This window comes from Citrus sinensis, chromosome 2 (genome assembly GCF_022201045.2).
Source record: "Citrus sinensis cultivar Valencia sweet orange chromosome 2, DVS_A1.0, whole genome shotgun sequence".
Lineage (NCBI taxonomy): Eukaryota > Viridiplantae > Streptophyta > Magnoliopsida > Sapindales > Rutaceae > Citrus > Citrus sinensis.
Window position 1 is genome coordinate 26,377,309 of NC_068557.1, and position 15,452 is coordinate 26,392,760.

The 15,452-nt window shown below is 33.8% G+C and overlaps 3 protein-coding genes across 8 annotated transcripts; all 3 read right to left on the reverse strand.

The window, feature by feature from the left end:
* Nucleotides 1-90: 90 nt before the first annotated feature.
* On the reverse strand, nt 91-2,277 carry LOC102608385 (cationic amino acid transporter 5). Its single transcript, XM_006468511.4, has one exon. The coding sequence runs from the start codon at nt 2,043-2,045 to the stop codon at nt 273-275; it is 1,773 nt and encodes a 590-aa protein (XP_006468574.2). The 5' UTR covers nt 2,046-2,277; the 3' UTR covers nt 91-272.
* Nucleotides 2,278-3,968: 1,691 nt separating this feature from the next.
* Nucleotides 3,969-9,462, reverse strand: LOC102607687 (uncharacterized). Of its 6 annotated transcripts, none has more exons than XM_052434663.1 (11): nt 8,981-9,462; nt 8,373-8,490; nt 8,222-8,278; nt 8,075-8,137; nt 7,892-7,960; nt 7,601-7,693; nt 7,024-7,128; nt 6,875-6,952; nt 6,616-6,744; nt 6,410-6,515; nt 3,969-4,332 (listed from the first exon to the last, which is right to left on the reverse strand). In XM_052434663.1, exons 2-11 carry the CDS (start codon nt 8,478-8,480, stop codon nt 4,277-4,279), a joined length of 864 nt encoding a protein of 287 aa, XP_052290623.1. In that variant the 5' UTR covers nt 8,481-8,490; nt 8,981-9,462; the 3' UTR covers nt 3,969-4,276. The 6 variants fall into 6 exon arrangements, with proteins under 6 accessions (XP_052290623.1, XP_015382634.2, XP_006468571.2 ...); XM_015527148.3 differs by lacking the exon at nt 3,969-4,332 and adding an exon at nt 5,802-6,274 and having other exon boundaries at nt 8,373-8,487; XM_006468508.4 differs by lacking the exon at nt 3,969-4,332 and adding an exon at nt 5,802-6,274.
* Nucleotides 9,463-9,607: 145 nt separating this feature from the next.
* LOC102607305 (uncharacterized) lies at nt 9,608-14,274 on the reverse strand. The gene is made up of 4 exons (XM_006468507.4): nt 14,054-14,274; nt 11,708-12,108; nt 11,229-11,435; nt 9,608-10,177 (listed from the first exon to the last, which is right to left on the reverse strand). The coding sequence occupies exons 2-4, from the start codon at nt 11,963-11,965 to the stop codon at nt 9,881-9,883; spliced, it is 762 nt and encodes a 253-aa protein (XP_006468570.1). The 5' UTR covers nt 11,966-12,108; nt 14,054-14,274; the 3' UTR covers nt 9,608-9,880.
* Nucleotides 14,275-15,452: the final 1,178 nt, after the last annotated feature.

The following is a 15,452-nucleotide window of genomic DNA, read 5'->3' on the forward strand; positions in this document are numbered from 1 at the left end:
TTTAAAATAATTATTTTTTAATTATAAATATGATTTAAATATTTAGTAAAATTATTTTTTAAAATAATACTATCAAACACATATCTACTGTTTTTATCCTTCTTAATTGTGTCTATTGAACACATATTACTATTTTTAATTTTAAAATTTAGGATACAGAAATTGATACCAACACATACTTAAATTCGAAATACATAAATTACAAAATACTATTTTCATTCCCATTTTTATGTTTAAAAAATACTAATTCAAAAACAATATCAACCAGACGGTCAAGGTTCTGCTTTCCCTATTGTGTCCTCATCATTATCTTTCAGTGGTCCTGGCCCGTGTTGCTGATGAGCCATATCATATGTTGCATGGAGGCCAAAGAAAAAATAGTAAACCAGCATTACAAGAGTGCAGATTCCAAATCTTACAAAAGCTTGATAGCCCAGAGATCCCATGAGAAAGATATTTGTTGCAATTGACAAGGATGGAAGCCATGGAACTAGAGGAACTCCCCATGTTTTTGGGGTTCTCTGCTGAGGCAGAAGCACTGATATCCCCAAAGTTCCCAAGAACCAAAGAGGAACGGTGATAACATATCCAACCCAACCATTGGGCTTTAACCCCCAGTAAGCTGATATTCCTGCTGAGGAAGCAATAATGATCAGGAGGAAGATTACAAGCATCAAGAGGTTTTTTCTTGGTGTTATTTCTCGCACATAGTATCTCCTCACAAGAAGCGCGACAGCCATCATCATGAAGACGAAGAGTGTGCTTAGTGATAACAAGGCTGACAGTATATCTAAGCCTGAAAATAAAGCAATGAGAGCACTTGCAAGGACAATCAGAAGGTTGGCATTTATTGGTGTTCCGGTCTTTGGATGAACAAGAGCAAACCATGGTGGGATCATATGGGCTCGTGCAATATGAGTGGTGTACCGGGCGTTTCCAAGAGCTCCTACCAGGAGAACAGTGGTCATTCCTTTAAGGGCGCCAAGGGCTACCAAGTATTTTGCCCACTTCATCCCCACTCTCTGAAACGCAACAGAATAGGCTGCATTTGGATCTATATCTGTGTACGGCTGCATCACGCATAGTGAAAGTGCCATTAAGCAATATATTATGGTGATCATAGACATTGATCCAAGCAGTCCAATTGGTATGTCTCTTGATGGATTTTTAGTTTCTTCTGCCATGGTGGCAATATTGTCAAATCCTCCATAGGCAAAGTAAACAACAGCTGCTGCTTTGAAGATTCCCTCCGACCCAAAAGGCAAAAATGGTTTCAGATTTGAAGCATCGGCATGAGCAAACCCTGCAATTATCACAAACAAAATTACTACGGTGTTAATTGCAGATGCTATCCAATTCAATACTGAAGTTTTCCTTGTACTGATCGATGCAATTGTTGCAGCAGTTGCTAGAACTGCAACGGCTATTGGGTCCAGGAGATTATATCCTTCTCTGAGATTTGTGTGGATGCGTAACGAGTTGGGTTCCCGATTCAATAGAGTTGTGAAGTAAGAAGTCCACGCTCGGGCAACTGCTGCACCTCCTACAATGCTTTCAAGAAGTATGTTTCCAGCTGTGATGAATGCTGCAAAATCTCCCAATTCAATCCTTAGGTAAGCAAATGACCCTCCTGCGACTGGAATTTCTATAGCAAATTCTGTGTAGCAGAAGACGGAGAGCATTGCCGAAACACCTGAAGCAACATAAGATAAGACAATAGCTGGTCCAGCATGTTTGTGAGCTTCTTGGCCAGTGAGCACAAAGATACCAGCTCCAATGACCGCACCAAATCCAAACCAGGTGAGATCCCACCAGGTGAGACAACGTTTCATGTCATTCTCACTCTGTTTCCGAAGTTCACAAATCTCATTTCCATCGTGTGATCGGCTGATGAGACGGTCCATGAAACGAAAATGTGTCTGGGAGAGTGCATGTTTGTAGTTACCCCAGCTCTGGAAGGATTCTTCTGGTAAGAAATCTTGTTTGCTCCATCTCCAATAACTCCTTTGTTGAACCTCAGCACCCTGCTCTCCCGTGGAACCCATCTGCTGAATTCTCTTCAATCCCCAACTTGTAGTGATATAAACTATAGTTTCTTAGTTGTAGGAAATTGATTTCTGACGACGCGTGAGCCTCTTTTTAATAGCCCTTATCATCAATTATGGTTCTCACTTAGTTTCTTGGCATCTTGCTTAGTGTTGACTTTGATGTTGAATATTGAGCCAAAATAGGTCACTTCGTCTAGCAGCCGATTGATTTTGGCTGTTTGTTACAAGTTGCAATGACTTGCTTATTAAAAATGTAAAGATTCCGTATCGTTCCTCGTGTCTTTTTTCTTTGAGTATTCTGATGGTTCCCAACCTAACTATATGAAATAATACTGTCTGTACCCTTGGTAAATAAAAAAGAAATATCTTTGCTTCTACTTCTACTTGCTTTGGCAATTTAAAAAATTATTTCTTAACACATTGACGATCTGCACCAACGGAAACGACAGTGTATCGTTTTTAATGTCATGGGTGGCCATCCCTTATTAATGATTCTTGTCCATCTCCAGAAAATATGGCTATTTCTGATTAAAATTAAAAGAAGGGAATAATGGGGCAAGCTTATGAAATTGGAATACGGAATGTGCCGGGTAATTACTGACTTTTTATTCCCTTACTACTATACATAGTAGTTTTACAGTAGCTATTATTAATGAACGGTCCAAATACCATGCTAGTGTTTATACAAACTCTCATTTTGCCAATTGGTATTATGTAATGCAACTCATCATCTGATTAATATTTAGATGAGAACACGTGTTTCTGGTATCGTCATTGGTATAATATCTTAGTACTTTTCAACACTAAAAGTCACCTAAGTCTATAATTTGGACTCTTCACACCCACTTACAATTTTTCAAAAGAGAAGCCAGTCAAATTAGCATTGTGGTCCCTCAACATGCCTCCTCGAAAGCGAAAGCATTGATTCCAAAGGTGTTTGTTATGTATTGTGGGCAAATGGGCATTGACAAGAACTCAAAGATAGGCACTAGGCAGTTGGCCGTGTTGTGAGTGACATGACGAATTAGAATATCGAGATATCAATGCCAAAATAAGATGATGGAAATAAATTGAACAGGAGACTGGCAGCAGCGGTACAAGACTTCTACTTTTTCCAAATTCCAACCAGCTGGGCACAGTTTTTCCATATCATCTCAGGATTCTTTCAACATTACTACAGAGTTGAAGCATGACTTGTTGACATTAGCCAAAGCCCTCCGAAGAAGACCAAAAAAAAAAAAAATCAAGTTTTGTCTATAGAGTGCTGCTGTTTGCACTGACACAATCAGATAAGTCAGAACAGTTATGTTTGATTTAATTTTAAAAAGCCACTTTAGTTGACCAAATAAAAAAAGTCAAAAAGAAATTAAAATTTATCCAAATCTCATAGCACAAAATCCACCCGTTTCGCTCACACGGCAGGAAGCGAGTTAGACCGCACGAGAGCCCAACTCTATAGATGACTTTTTGTAAATAGTGAATGTAATTAGTTGTAGAGTAGGTGTAGAAAAGTACGAGAGAAAGACGAGAGAATTTTATCATTTTTTTTATTTTTTTTTGTTTTATTTTTTTTACCTTTTTCTCGTGCTTCTTTTCATCAAGTATTTTCCTTAGTTGTATATAAATTTCAAAAAAAATACTAAAGAAAGAGAAAGACGAGAGAAAATATATTAAAAAAGAAGAGAAAAAAAGTGGACTGAGTAGAGAGAAAGAGTAAAATTCTCTCATTTTCTATCGTCTTTCTCTCTCTTTAGCATTGCTCTAAATTTCAAGAGTTGAACTTCTAGCACCCCCTCTGTGGTTACGATAAAGTCGAACTCTTGAGAAAACTAAAAACCCTATTAACTGATAAAAGATTAAAGAATTCATTAATTATAAGGACACTACAATATTTCAAAACTACCCCTACTTCAATCGCTATTCCGATGGATTGACAGAAAGCCATCTTATAATTTGAATACTTTGCGATTGTTCATTGTTATGATTCTCACTCTTGCTTATTTTCTCTCATTCTCAGGTTTGTAAAATTGATATATCTACTAATTGTTGCAAATTTTTATTTTCAACTAAACTTTTAGCCTACAAGAGCCAAGTATCAACCCTACAAGCAAGCAACAGCTTCTTAAAACGTCTGTCATCATTACAGAACAAAGCTGGTCTTCAGAAGACAGTATTTTGACGTGTGCTACAAGAAAGTATTCATCAAGCCTTCCCATGTTCAGTTCACCCTAGTCACCGGACTTTTCCATATGCTCAGTTACGAACCAAGCTGTCCAATTGCCACCTTGAAGAAAAGTAAACCATCGAAATATATTAGGAAGAAATATTTACTTGTACACTCAGAAGATATGGAAAAAAATCATTTAAACCATCAGTATGTTTTTTTATATATAAATATTAGACAGAAAATATCCAAGGAATTCACATATATATAAAATCTGATAATCTCTACCTTAACAAAGTATGAAAAATAAAAAATATATCTAACATATGTATTTTCTGACATTAATAGATGATATTTATAATCTTCTTTTTGGTTTATTATATGATATTCTTGCTTGTTATTTATGCAAGCTAACCAAGAATTGTTTAATCATTTGAATTAAAATTAATGTATTAAATAATATTTAAAATCTATTAGAAAAATTGTAATTATCAATATAAAGAGATAGACCTATTATAAAATACAATCATCTTAAGTCTTATTATATTTAAATTTCTGGTGTGTGTACACACACACATATATGATAGTTGAATTGATAAAGATAAAAGAAAATTGATAAATAATAAAAGAATAAAAGAATAATTCATATAATAAAAAATAAATGTATTTAATAGGAATATTAATGAAAAAATATTAAAATTTCATTCGTATGTTTTTCCCATTCAAATAAAAGTCAGAATATCTAACTTTTTTTATTTAGACCTAAACATCTTATAATCAGACATTTTAAAAAACAAAGAAATTAAAAACTCTAAATGTCAAAAAATAATTAAAATTCAAACTTCATATAAAAAACAAATAAAATGTTCTACGATGAACCGAAACAAGGGCAAAACCTAGTTTTGCATGCATGTGAAATGATGTAGCTACCCTTATGTTGGAAGTTTTTTTAGTTAACTTAGAGCATTTCCAAAAGTCTCTATTAATTTTACTTTTTAAATATCTATTTGCTTACCAATGTGGCAAATAAAATAGTGAAAAAATATGTTATTCTAAAAAAAACTCTTCAAATAGAAATAAGTTAATATTATTTTAATCAAATAATTATTTTTTAAAGGAAAAGTCAATAGCAATTAAAGCAATTCTCTCTCTTTCTCCAATAAAAAAATAATAAAATATAAATTAAAGACAGAGAAATCAACTCTCCAAATTTGAAGGGAGAAAACCATCTCTTATTTGAAGAATTTTAATTAAAGTGTCTTTTAAAACCTTAAATATTGATGTGGCTCTTCAAATAAGTAATAAAATCTTATTTAAAGAGTTTTTTGGTGATTCTCTTAGCATCCTCGGTTCACCGTGTTATGTTAGTCGTAGTTCCGTCAATATTATATCATCGAGAGTTGGGGACCTGTGCATGATTCAAATGGACAAACCTATTTTAGAATTATGCAAAAAAGTGGGACCGTAGTACAGTACTCTGCTAAATTTATTTAGACTTTTCTCATATTAACTCCTCGGATAATTCCATTAAAAAAAAAAAAACTCCTCGGAGAATAAGGTAGGCGTTTGGTAAGTTATACTTTTGAAAGTGATATAAATTTCAAAAGCACGTATATTCGATTGATGAATCTCCATTCTCAATGCTGAATTAATTACTAAAATAGACGTAGCCATTCAAACAGCAGCAATCATGAACTCGCCCTGCGTCCCCAAAATTAACCGAGCAAGCAAATACAGCTTGCAGCACCTGCTGTTCTTCAAGGTCATTACAAGATCAAATGTTCACCACCCTCTATCATACCCAAAGATTATAGACTTAATAGTCTACTGGTAAAATCTCATGTGTAACTAGAAACAAATGGGCAAAAGTATCATCTCCAGGATTTCCAAGCCTTCTCCATCTTCTTACCAAGATATCTTGCAGCATTGACGCCACCAGCAGCAAGTAGACCAGAGACTGCCTGCCTCGCACTTGAAATCATAACTTTTCTCCTCAGTACATTCTGCAAGCATTTGGCAGCCTTGTCTCTTGAGCGAACTATAACTTCACTTACAACTCGACCTGCAAAATGTCAGATATACACATATCGTCTAATCTACATGACAAGATATACAGTTATCAGCATAAAACAATGACATTAGAGGTTTGCTTAGAATTTTCCAATAAAATGTTTTTCCTACAAGCTGAAGTTCATACCAGATTCATTCACTGTTTTATTCTCTCCAAGCTTCATTCCCATTTCGCTTTTAATTGTTGGTGGAAGAGAAGAAACAAGGGAGAAAGTGACAGACACACCACAATCCTGGTTTAATAGAAAGTAACATTTTAGAATTTTCAGAGATTTTGAAAAGGCAAATTTTGAGAAGCACCATTGAAATGAGAAACTTCAGATTTATACAAACCTGAGATACATTTGCTTGATGATTTCCATATGACGAAAATCTTAAGAACTCTTTGGCCTCATACTCTTGAATAAGTGGGTTATACATTGACTTGAATAAATCAAACTGCCCCTGCACAATCTTCTTTACCTGGGGAAAGTTGGATCCAGGAAAACTATAAGCTCTAAGCGAACAATATTCCACAAACACGAAAAAAGCCAGCCATGTCCCATTTCCATAGATGCTATCAAACACCATATAATTTTATCTGAAATGTTACCTTATTTTTGTCTTCTGCAAAAAGCATACGCAAGTCACCCATATATGAGAGACTACATACTTTGGCAAACAAATCTTCCTGCACAAGCATGGAATGAATCATACTGCCCAGCAACTCTAAAATGAAGGAGAAATAACATGGAAGCAGACCTGAGTGAACTTGGATGGCAAGAGGAGAAGAGCAGCAGATAATGCAGATCTCAAATTAACAGAATTCGCATTTCCAATATCCAAATTATCCGCAAGTATTTGTACCTGCATGAGAAACATGCCAACACCATGAAATTTGTATATAACTATGGTCTCTGATATATGACCATTTAAAAAAAATTAAAAGAAAAAAGAACCTCTGATATATTATGAGACAACAGCCTCATTCATGGATCTCAGGTCAGAAATAACACCAAACAAAAAGCAGATAAAGTACGAGACAGATAGTAGAATGAAAGTTTGTGGACCAGATAAACATAAATCTCCTGTCATTGATAATTTAACACATCAAAACAAGTATCAAGCTGATAGATGTACCACACATCCTATTAGTCACTTCAGCATATGTTAACCTCCTTTTCTTATCCCACGTTTATTATGACTACTTGACATAAGTAAGTCTAGCTATTTATTCAGGGAAATTCCATTCACCAGCCCTACTGCAAAAGTGAAATGAATGGTAATATGTACATAAAATTAAAAAATGAAAGGAAATGGAAAAATCAAGGACACACACCGGTTTCTGTAGCCGACCACTCAAATAGAATCTCTTCCAGTTCAGTATGTCCGAAATCAAGTCATCCATACGAACAACGCCATACTTCAACACCTTCGCACAATTGTTTTAACGTAAAAAACACAGGAAAAACTTATTAAAAAGAGAGAAATGTAAGAGAATATTCAGAGATTGACTTCATGCCCATTTAAAAAATAAGCTGAACAGAAGTCATCCAAGTGCAAGTATATGCGTATGTGTTTAATGGCATTTGTTTAAATAATTGAACTAAAGTTGTTGAGAAATCAATACCCTGTCATTCCAGGTAACAAATGGGTTGAAGTGTACTCCTACACCTATTTCATCGGCAACTTGAGTAATCTAACACAAGACAAGCAGCCAAATTTCAGTCTTGCTGCAAACAATAATGAATTATTTTCATCATGTCTTTGAAATATGCTCAAGAGATTAGAAGAGAGAGAGATAGAAAGGCACCAGCTTTGCCCCACCAAGCAGTCTCAACCACAAAGCATAGTGATCTGCATTCATTTTCAGATTCTTGGATGTATAAAAAACTAATTAGATATCTGGAATAATGTATCAATAAAAGTTTTCTTCCCAAAACTCCTATGTTAATCTCACCTCTGAATGCCATTGCTGAGGATCTGATACACCAAGAACGTAATCTACCATGGCTGACTACATAACCAAAAATTCATGTGTTAATAAAAAAATGCAATTAAAAGTAAAATGAAAAGATACAATGTGAAAAATAAAAAGAGCAAACAGAAACCTTGTCTTTGTTATTCGGATGGAGAGATGAACCATAAACACAGCAGAATTCAACAGGGGGAATGACTTTCAAAAAGCTAGCTAGCTCAGCTTTCTTGTCATTCTCCATTCTTAAACTGCTGCAAAACCAAGTAACAATAAGTACAAAACAATGTGATTGCATAAAGTAACTCTGCATGATTAATAGTTGCAATTAATCCACGACAAATAATTAAAAAAAAAAAAAAAACTCATACCATGAACCTTATAGCAACAATACTAAAATACAGCGAAAAGGATCACTGAACAAAATTCGGAAAAGTTTTTTAACAAGCAAAGATGGCAGTAACCCATTATTCTACTGTGATTATAAAATTCGACAAGGCTGCATTGCAATGCGTTGTTGAGGTTAACTTTCGCAAGCTGTTTTGAGCTGAAAATAAAGCAACTAACAACAATAGAATGCACGTAAAATCATTTCGTTGAGGAATTATATCAAACAGGAGACGGGCAATGCAAAAAAACTCACTATAATTTCCAGCATACTAATTTTCTAGCAATGAAATAAAGTACACTTTGAATCAAATTAAGCAAATTAAACAAATATGAAAATCAAGGGGTGCCAGTTACGGTGTCAGATAGATGATTCCGTCTTTGTATCTAATACAGTTTTCGCTCTTCTTGTAATTTTCGGTCGGTCCAAGTTCGCTTGTCCAAAAATGGCTCACCGTATAATGGCACGTCGTGAGCGTGATGACGTAATTTACAAAGAGTCCTTGTTGTTTATTATATAAAAAAAAATACACCAGAGTTTTGTCATTTTAATGAATGGAACGCCTCAGGTTTTGAAATTAATCAAATAGACCCTCAAAGTTAATCCTGAGGGTGTTCGGTGACTTCAGACTTCTGTCATATATTTTTTAAATCCCTCCGGTATCGTATATTTCTTCCTACTTATTTTATACTTTTTTTCTAATGATTAAATGCACTTTTAATTTAAAAAATCTATATTTTCACCCTTTCAAACTTTACTTCAGAAGAATTATACTTTTTGTTAGGGGGAAGAAAAAAATTCGTACCAGCCAAAATATTGCACAATTTCTTGATAAATATTAAATCCCCATAATGTCTGAAATTAATAAAACAGTTGTACATTCTACTTTTTGTTCTGTCATTGATAGAACAGTGATTCACGTACCTCAAATAAATGACCCCGCGAGTCATATATCTCGAATAAATGACCCCATAGTAAAAAGGTAAACAGAAATGAACTTATAATTTTATTACCGAATTCAACTTTTAAAACCATGTCCAAGCTAAATTTGTTCTTGTTTTAAATATTTACAAGAAACTCATTCTCTTCAAAATACATATGCCAACTGACCAAGCAAGATTAAATTTCATTAGCATACATAAAATGAAGATGGTTAAATAAATAAAACAATAACAATAAGGGGGAAGAAGAAGCCACTTGCAAAAATGACCTGATGTCTTCATAGAACCAAGATAATATTGAGGCTCATGGGGTGTTTAACAAGCTGATATCTCTGAAGTAAGAAATTCCTTTACTGCCACCAAATCGGGAAGCACAATTGCTCCAGATTTTCTCCATTCCTTAGCATCAGGTGTTTTAAACCTATCTACAAGCAGTGCATGCATCCCCACACTCTTTGCTGGCACGTAATCCTTGCGAAAGCTATCTCCAATATGCAAAGCTTCCTCAGGAGCAATATTTCCAGCTCTTTCGAGAGCAATCTCATAAATCCTAGGATCAGGTTTCTCAACGCCTTCAAGACCAGAAAAGACACCAAAGTCCCACTCGGTCCCCTAAAGTGTTTAGTACGTGAGGGTGTTCTAAGGAAGCATGTATATAATATAAAAGTAAAGACAAAAGCAATTCGTATAGCTTCCTTTTTGTCATGAGAATGTTAAAAACTTCTTGATGTTTCAGAATGGAAAATGTTGAGTATTTGTTTTTCTTTTCCAGACAAGTAACCACCATCCAATGATCCACAAGATTTATATGCAAGGACATATCAAAACATGCATATTTGAAAAGAGTGGGGCTTTTTGAACTCATAATTTTACTCACTAGAACCATACTTTAATAAAAATTTATATTACAAATATGCCCATTAACAAATTACTAATATACACATTATGACATTTGTAAGCTTTCATCATTTTACTGCACATCCAATTTATCTTTTAAATATATTTCTTTAATTCAATTGCTCGCATAAAAAAACTATGAAAGAATGTTAAAGATTTTATAATGAAGATCAGGTTTGGAGACTTTCCAAAAAATTAATAAACTATGATGATTTCTCAAGTTCTAAACAAAGAAAAATACTTCGGATTTAAAAAAAAATTGATAAAATGTAAATTTTGGGTTTTAGTAAAAAATAAAATATAATATAATATACTCTATGTTCCAGAATAAAATGTAATGAATGATTCACTGGGGGAATGTAATCTATGAATATTTTCCTCTTCTATTGCTACAGTGAAGAAAAATAGAGAGAAGAAGTAGGACTTTAATTATTGCATAAGCAAATATTGTGGATTTAGAAAGAAAATAAAAATAAGAAAAGGAATTATTGATTAAGGTTAATTTGGGAATAATGAGAGGTTTGTAAAGTAAAATTTTTAATGTTTTAATTTGATAATGGGTGTACAAAGGAAATGGATTTGATAAGAAATTTTATGGGCTCAAAAAGCCTCAATGTTTGAAATTTAATAAGTTTTTGGACAATTCGCAGGTCCAACAGAGCCCACAGACTGAACTGGGTTATGTAATTATACAAAAAACAATAGGAATGCAAGATTCAATAAGATGCTATAATTGGAGAAAGATTATAATCAGTTTACGGTTTACCTGGTTCACACCCAAGGCCGGAAGAATTACATCCTGATAACGGTATTCTGCATTGCTAATGATCCCCACTATTAGACCCTTTTCGCGGGCCCATCTCAGGAATGGTTGAGAGTCTGGGAAGACTGTATAAGGTGCAGATGAGCCAAATGATGCATATATGCGTCTAAATATCTTCTCAAATGTATCCTCATCATAATCATATCCTGCCTGTTAGTGCAACAAGAAATACTATCATAAAATTCCAAAAACAAGATCATAGAACATATATGGATGCAATTATTACTCAAGAATTGTTTACTTAATACCATTAAAATCAGAGCACATATGGTAATCATTAAGAAGCCCCTACCCACCAGAACAAATCCAAGAGAGTGCCTTCAGAGTGATGTGGCATGCAAAGACAATGACAAGCTGATTGCTATGGTAATTGAGAAGTACACAGAAATATAATTTTACAATGGGTTAGGCATATGTTTTACCCTGACAAAAGAATCTCTGACACAAGTCTTCCACCAGACAATGTTGGGCATTTTGGCTGCAAAACCAAAACAGGGATAATTTTTGGCCATCTCTTTATATGCCAGCTTAAATCCCTCATGCACACGTTTGTAGTCAGGACAAGGCAGTCCAACAGATTTGGCTGCCATGCAATAATAGTCGCCAAGCTCCCCTTTGTAAGCTAGAAGAGTACCAGTAACATCCACAGTGATGCAGCGCAATCTTGACAGTAAAGCCATTGCAACAACTTTGCAGTGGATTCTTAAAATAGAACAAAGTTGATGTGCCTAACAAGATAAGTAGAGTTCTCTGGTTATCACAAATTGGACCCTTCAGTATAGTGGATCAACCAGTTTCTTCGGTGAATTCAAAAAATTTGTACCTGCACAATTCAATGGTGTCTGTGATTATCTCTGACAAAAAGAGATGACTGTAATGTTGTAATACTAAATATGAACTTCAGCTTCTTTTGCCATACAGGGTCAATGTTTCAAGTAGTCAAACATGTGGCTCAGGTCATAGAAACATCATTCACCATATTAACATCAACTAGTATGACATGCTACATAAGCCAGCAACTATTGGCCATCTAGATCACTGAAGCAGTCAAGAAAATGGATTATAATTAAACAGAAAAAGTAAATGAAAGAAATTCAGATAGCATTGACTGTCTGTTGAATGTTAAACTGAAATGAAAGAAAGCATTGAGAAATTCATTGGTCCATAACAGATTAATCACCCTCTTGATACAGTGCCCTCATACTGTTAAATATGTGCTGTGTCCCTTGAAAACCAAATGATACACGTTGATAAATACAATAATTAATAAAAATGAATTAGTAAAACAACAAAAAGTTTTATGCTAAAATGCCAAAAAAAGAAAAAAAAGAAAATGAAAGACATAGGCATGCTTGAAGGCCCAACTAAATTCGTAGAGCCTGCTAAGCGATGCTTGGGCGCACAAAAACCTTAACACTGCAAAATATTAGGGGAATTCATTCCTCATATGGAAAATACAGGAATAAATGGTAACAAATCTAAAATTGATTTACTTTGGGAAAGCAAGAGGTAAAACTAGCCTATATGGAAGCATAATTATGATGGTGTTACTGTTAGAAAGAAAATAAAGGAACCAAAGCAAACAGTTTGTGAGTTGTGAGTTGCTCTTATCATGGTAAATATGATAATAGTGATTATCTAATTGCAGCTGGATGACAGCAGGCATGTGAGAGATTAAGTTAACCAAAAAGGTTATAAATTGTTACACAGTTACAATTGCGCAGCCAGAAAACAACCTCACTAAAACATTCTCCCAAAAATACCATTGATGCACGGGAAACTAATGAACCATTAACTTTACTAACTCCAAACAAAAGAGAAAAGAACCCAAATCCCACAATTCTGCAGTCAGAATAACACATCTTGATCACATCTCCTTTTAATCACTTTTCTTCAATCAAAATTGTCAAACCGTCAACTCAAACTGCTCTTTGTAGACTCAAACTAATGCCACTACTATAAGCTATATTTTCATGCACAAAAAACTCATCCTAAGACCTTCATTCAGACATGAAAATTAAAAAACTATTGCTCCGGTCACCAAAATTCTTACGAACCTGCTGCTTAAGATATGACTCCTAATCTGAGAGTCACTAAAAGTTTTAAGAGTCAAATGATTAGTTTTTTTCTTTAGGAAGTACACGTTCCACAATTTGGAACTATTGATGCAATTATAATAAGATTGAATGAAGCACATTTCCCATCTTGTCCAATAGTTTCCCAAATCTAGTTCATTGGTCCACTTTTGTAATAAGTTCAATAAACGAATTAATGCTTAAATAAATTGTTTGAATAGATTGTTACAACCAATTTAGAACTTTAAAAAACAAACAACCACAAAGAAACTGCTCATAAAAATCAATATAGCTCATACGATATGAACAAGGCAAAATTTCACTACAACAAGTGAAAATCAGCCATCAAAAGCAAAATTTGATTCAATATAAGCAAATTATGTACATTGCATAAAAAAGTAGATAATCCAATTCACCAAGAAAAACAGCTAAAGAAATTCAATCGCCAGCAAAGACAACAACATCATAGATCAATCTCAACTCCCATAATCCAGATCAAAATCTCAGATTCTTGCGCAAAAGGGACAAGATTTATTTTCAGTTATTCAACAATAAGAAGGAAAACACATTGGAAAGTAATCAAAATAAACACGTAAAAAATGGGACAAAATGGCAATGCAAGCTGACGGTGAAATAAAACAAATTAAACAGAAATAAGAAAACCCAATAAGAGACATAGAAAATAGGACATACCCAGAAGCTCAAAATGAAGAAAGGATCCCTGCCGGTGTAGTGTTTGGTTATTCTTTTTGGAGTGCATCTACAAGCAAGCTTCAGCCACACTGCATTTTCATGGGACACTCGGACTACGCTTCTGTTTTTATATGGTAACTAATAACTATGACTTTGAGAGATAAATAGACACGTTTTTCCTTTGTTGCAATATTATCCCTCTACATTTCTTTAATTTTGACGATTCCCTTCTAAATTTTTAACTTTCTCATCCGTCCTCACCTTCATCCACCTTCTTCAATATATGTACATTCTGCACAGCCATCTAATTAATGTATAATCTTTTTTATATACTTTAAAATCAATTTAAAATATATTATTTTCTTTATATGATATGAATCGTAAGTGAAGAATTTTTTTTACCAGATAAATTTTAGCTAAAATATTTATTGTTAGAATTGATAAATTTTTCTAGTAATTTGAAATCAAGTCTAACTCCAATAGTAAGGAGCGGTTCTTTAGGGTTTAGATCTTGAGTTTAAGTAATGAGTGCATAAGTTAATAATAATAATAATAATTTCTTGTGATTTACATAACACGTACATGTACTTAGTTTTTCATTGAGAATCTTCATATAGAGAAAGAATTTGATGTAAAATTCAAAAGAGGTTTCTAAGAAAATAAAGCTTCCTTATAAATTTAGAAGATATACCAACAAATTAAATAAAATTCATTTATAACTTAACGTAATTTGGTCATTGAAATTTAATCCAAATTCTATATTTTCAGCATCACTTGATATAAATATTCAGAAAGCGTGAAGGTGTACATCAAATTAATTTACATATAAAAAGGATTTAAAAAATAATAAAAACAAAACATGACATATTTACCTATTTTTTATCAACGTAGGGAATAAATAAAATTTTATTAACCTATTATGTCAGCTACTTAAAGCGATCTAATTCTAAGTGCAGTGTGGAGGGAGCAGAGATGAAGAATTTTGAACAATCTCAGGTTTCAAATGTGTGGTTTGATATGATTTTGTATTTTTTATCAGGGCGAAGATGAATGAAACTTGAATGCAATGGGGTAAAAAAATAAAAATACAAACGTATAAGGGTGTAAAAATAAATCAAAACCCATTAAACAACCAAAACTGCGGACGCTTGCGGCTCTGCCTGCGGTATCACAAATACCGAAATCAGAGGGGGAAAAGAAAAAGGCCACGTTTCATTAACCAAACCAAACTTATTTCACATGCTATTTCTTATTATAATAATAATACATTTGCACGTGCAACCACGAGCTCATGTGGAAAGCCTTAATCTCACCAACTTTTTGGTGGATTATCATAAGCAAATCAGCCCTTGAGAGTTGGGACCTATTTAGCAAAGTTTAAACATAATTATTAAAAAAA

Bases quoted from the DNA above. Each gene is read 5' to 3' on its own strand.
- LOC102608385 (XM_006468511.4), bottom strand. From the start codon at position 2,045: ATGGGTTCCACGGGAGAGCAGGGTGCTGAGGTTCAACAAAGGAGTTAT.
- LOC102607687 (XM_015527148.3), bottom strand. From the start codon at position 8,480: ATGGAGAATGACAAGAAAGCTGAGCTAGCTAGCTTTTTGAAAGTCATT. The intron at 8,279-8,372 runs GTTTCTGTTTGC...TTGGTTATGTAG, and splicing joins ATCCGAATAACAAAGACAAG to TCAGCCATGGTAGATTACGT. The intron at 8,138-8,221 runs GTGAGATTAACA...TATACATCCAAG, and splicing joins CTCAGCAATGGCATTCAGAG to AATCTGAAAATGAATGCAGA.
- LOC102607305 (XM_006468507.4), bottom strand. From the start codon at position 11,965: ATGGCTTTACTGTCAAGATTGCGCTGCATCACTGTGGATGTTACTGGT. The intron at 11,436-11,707 runs GTAAAACATATG...TTGCACTAACAG, and splicing joins TCAGAGATTCTTTTGTCAGG to GCAGGATATGATTATGATGA. The intron at 10,178-11,228 runs GTAAACCGTAAA...TAAACACTTTAG, and splicing joins CGGCCTTGGGTGTGAACCAG to GGGACCGAGTGGGACTTTGG.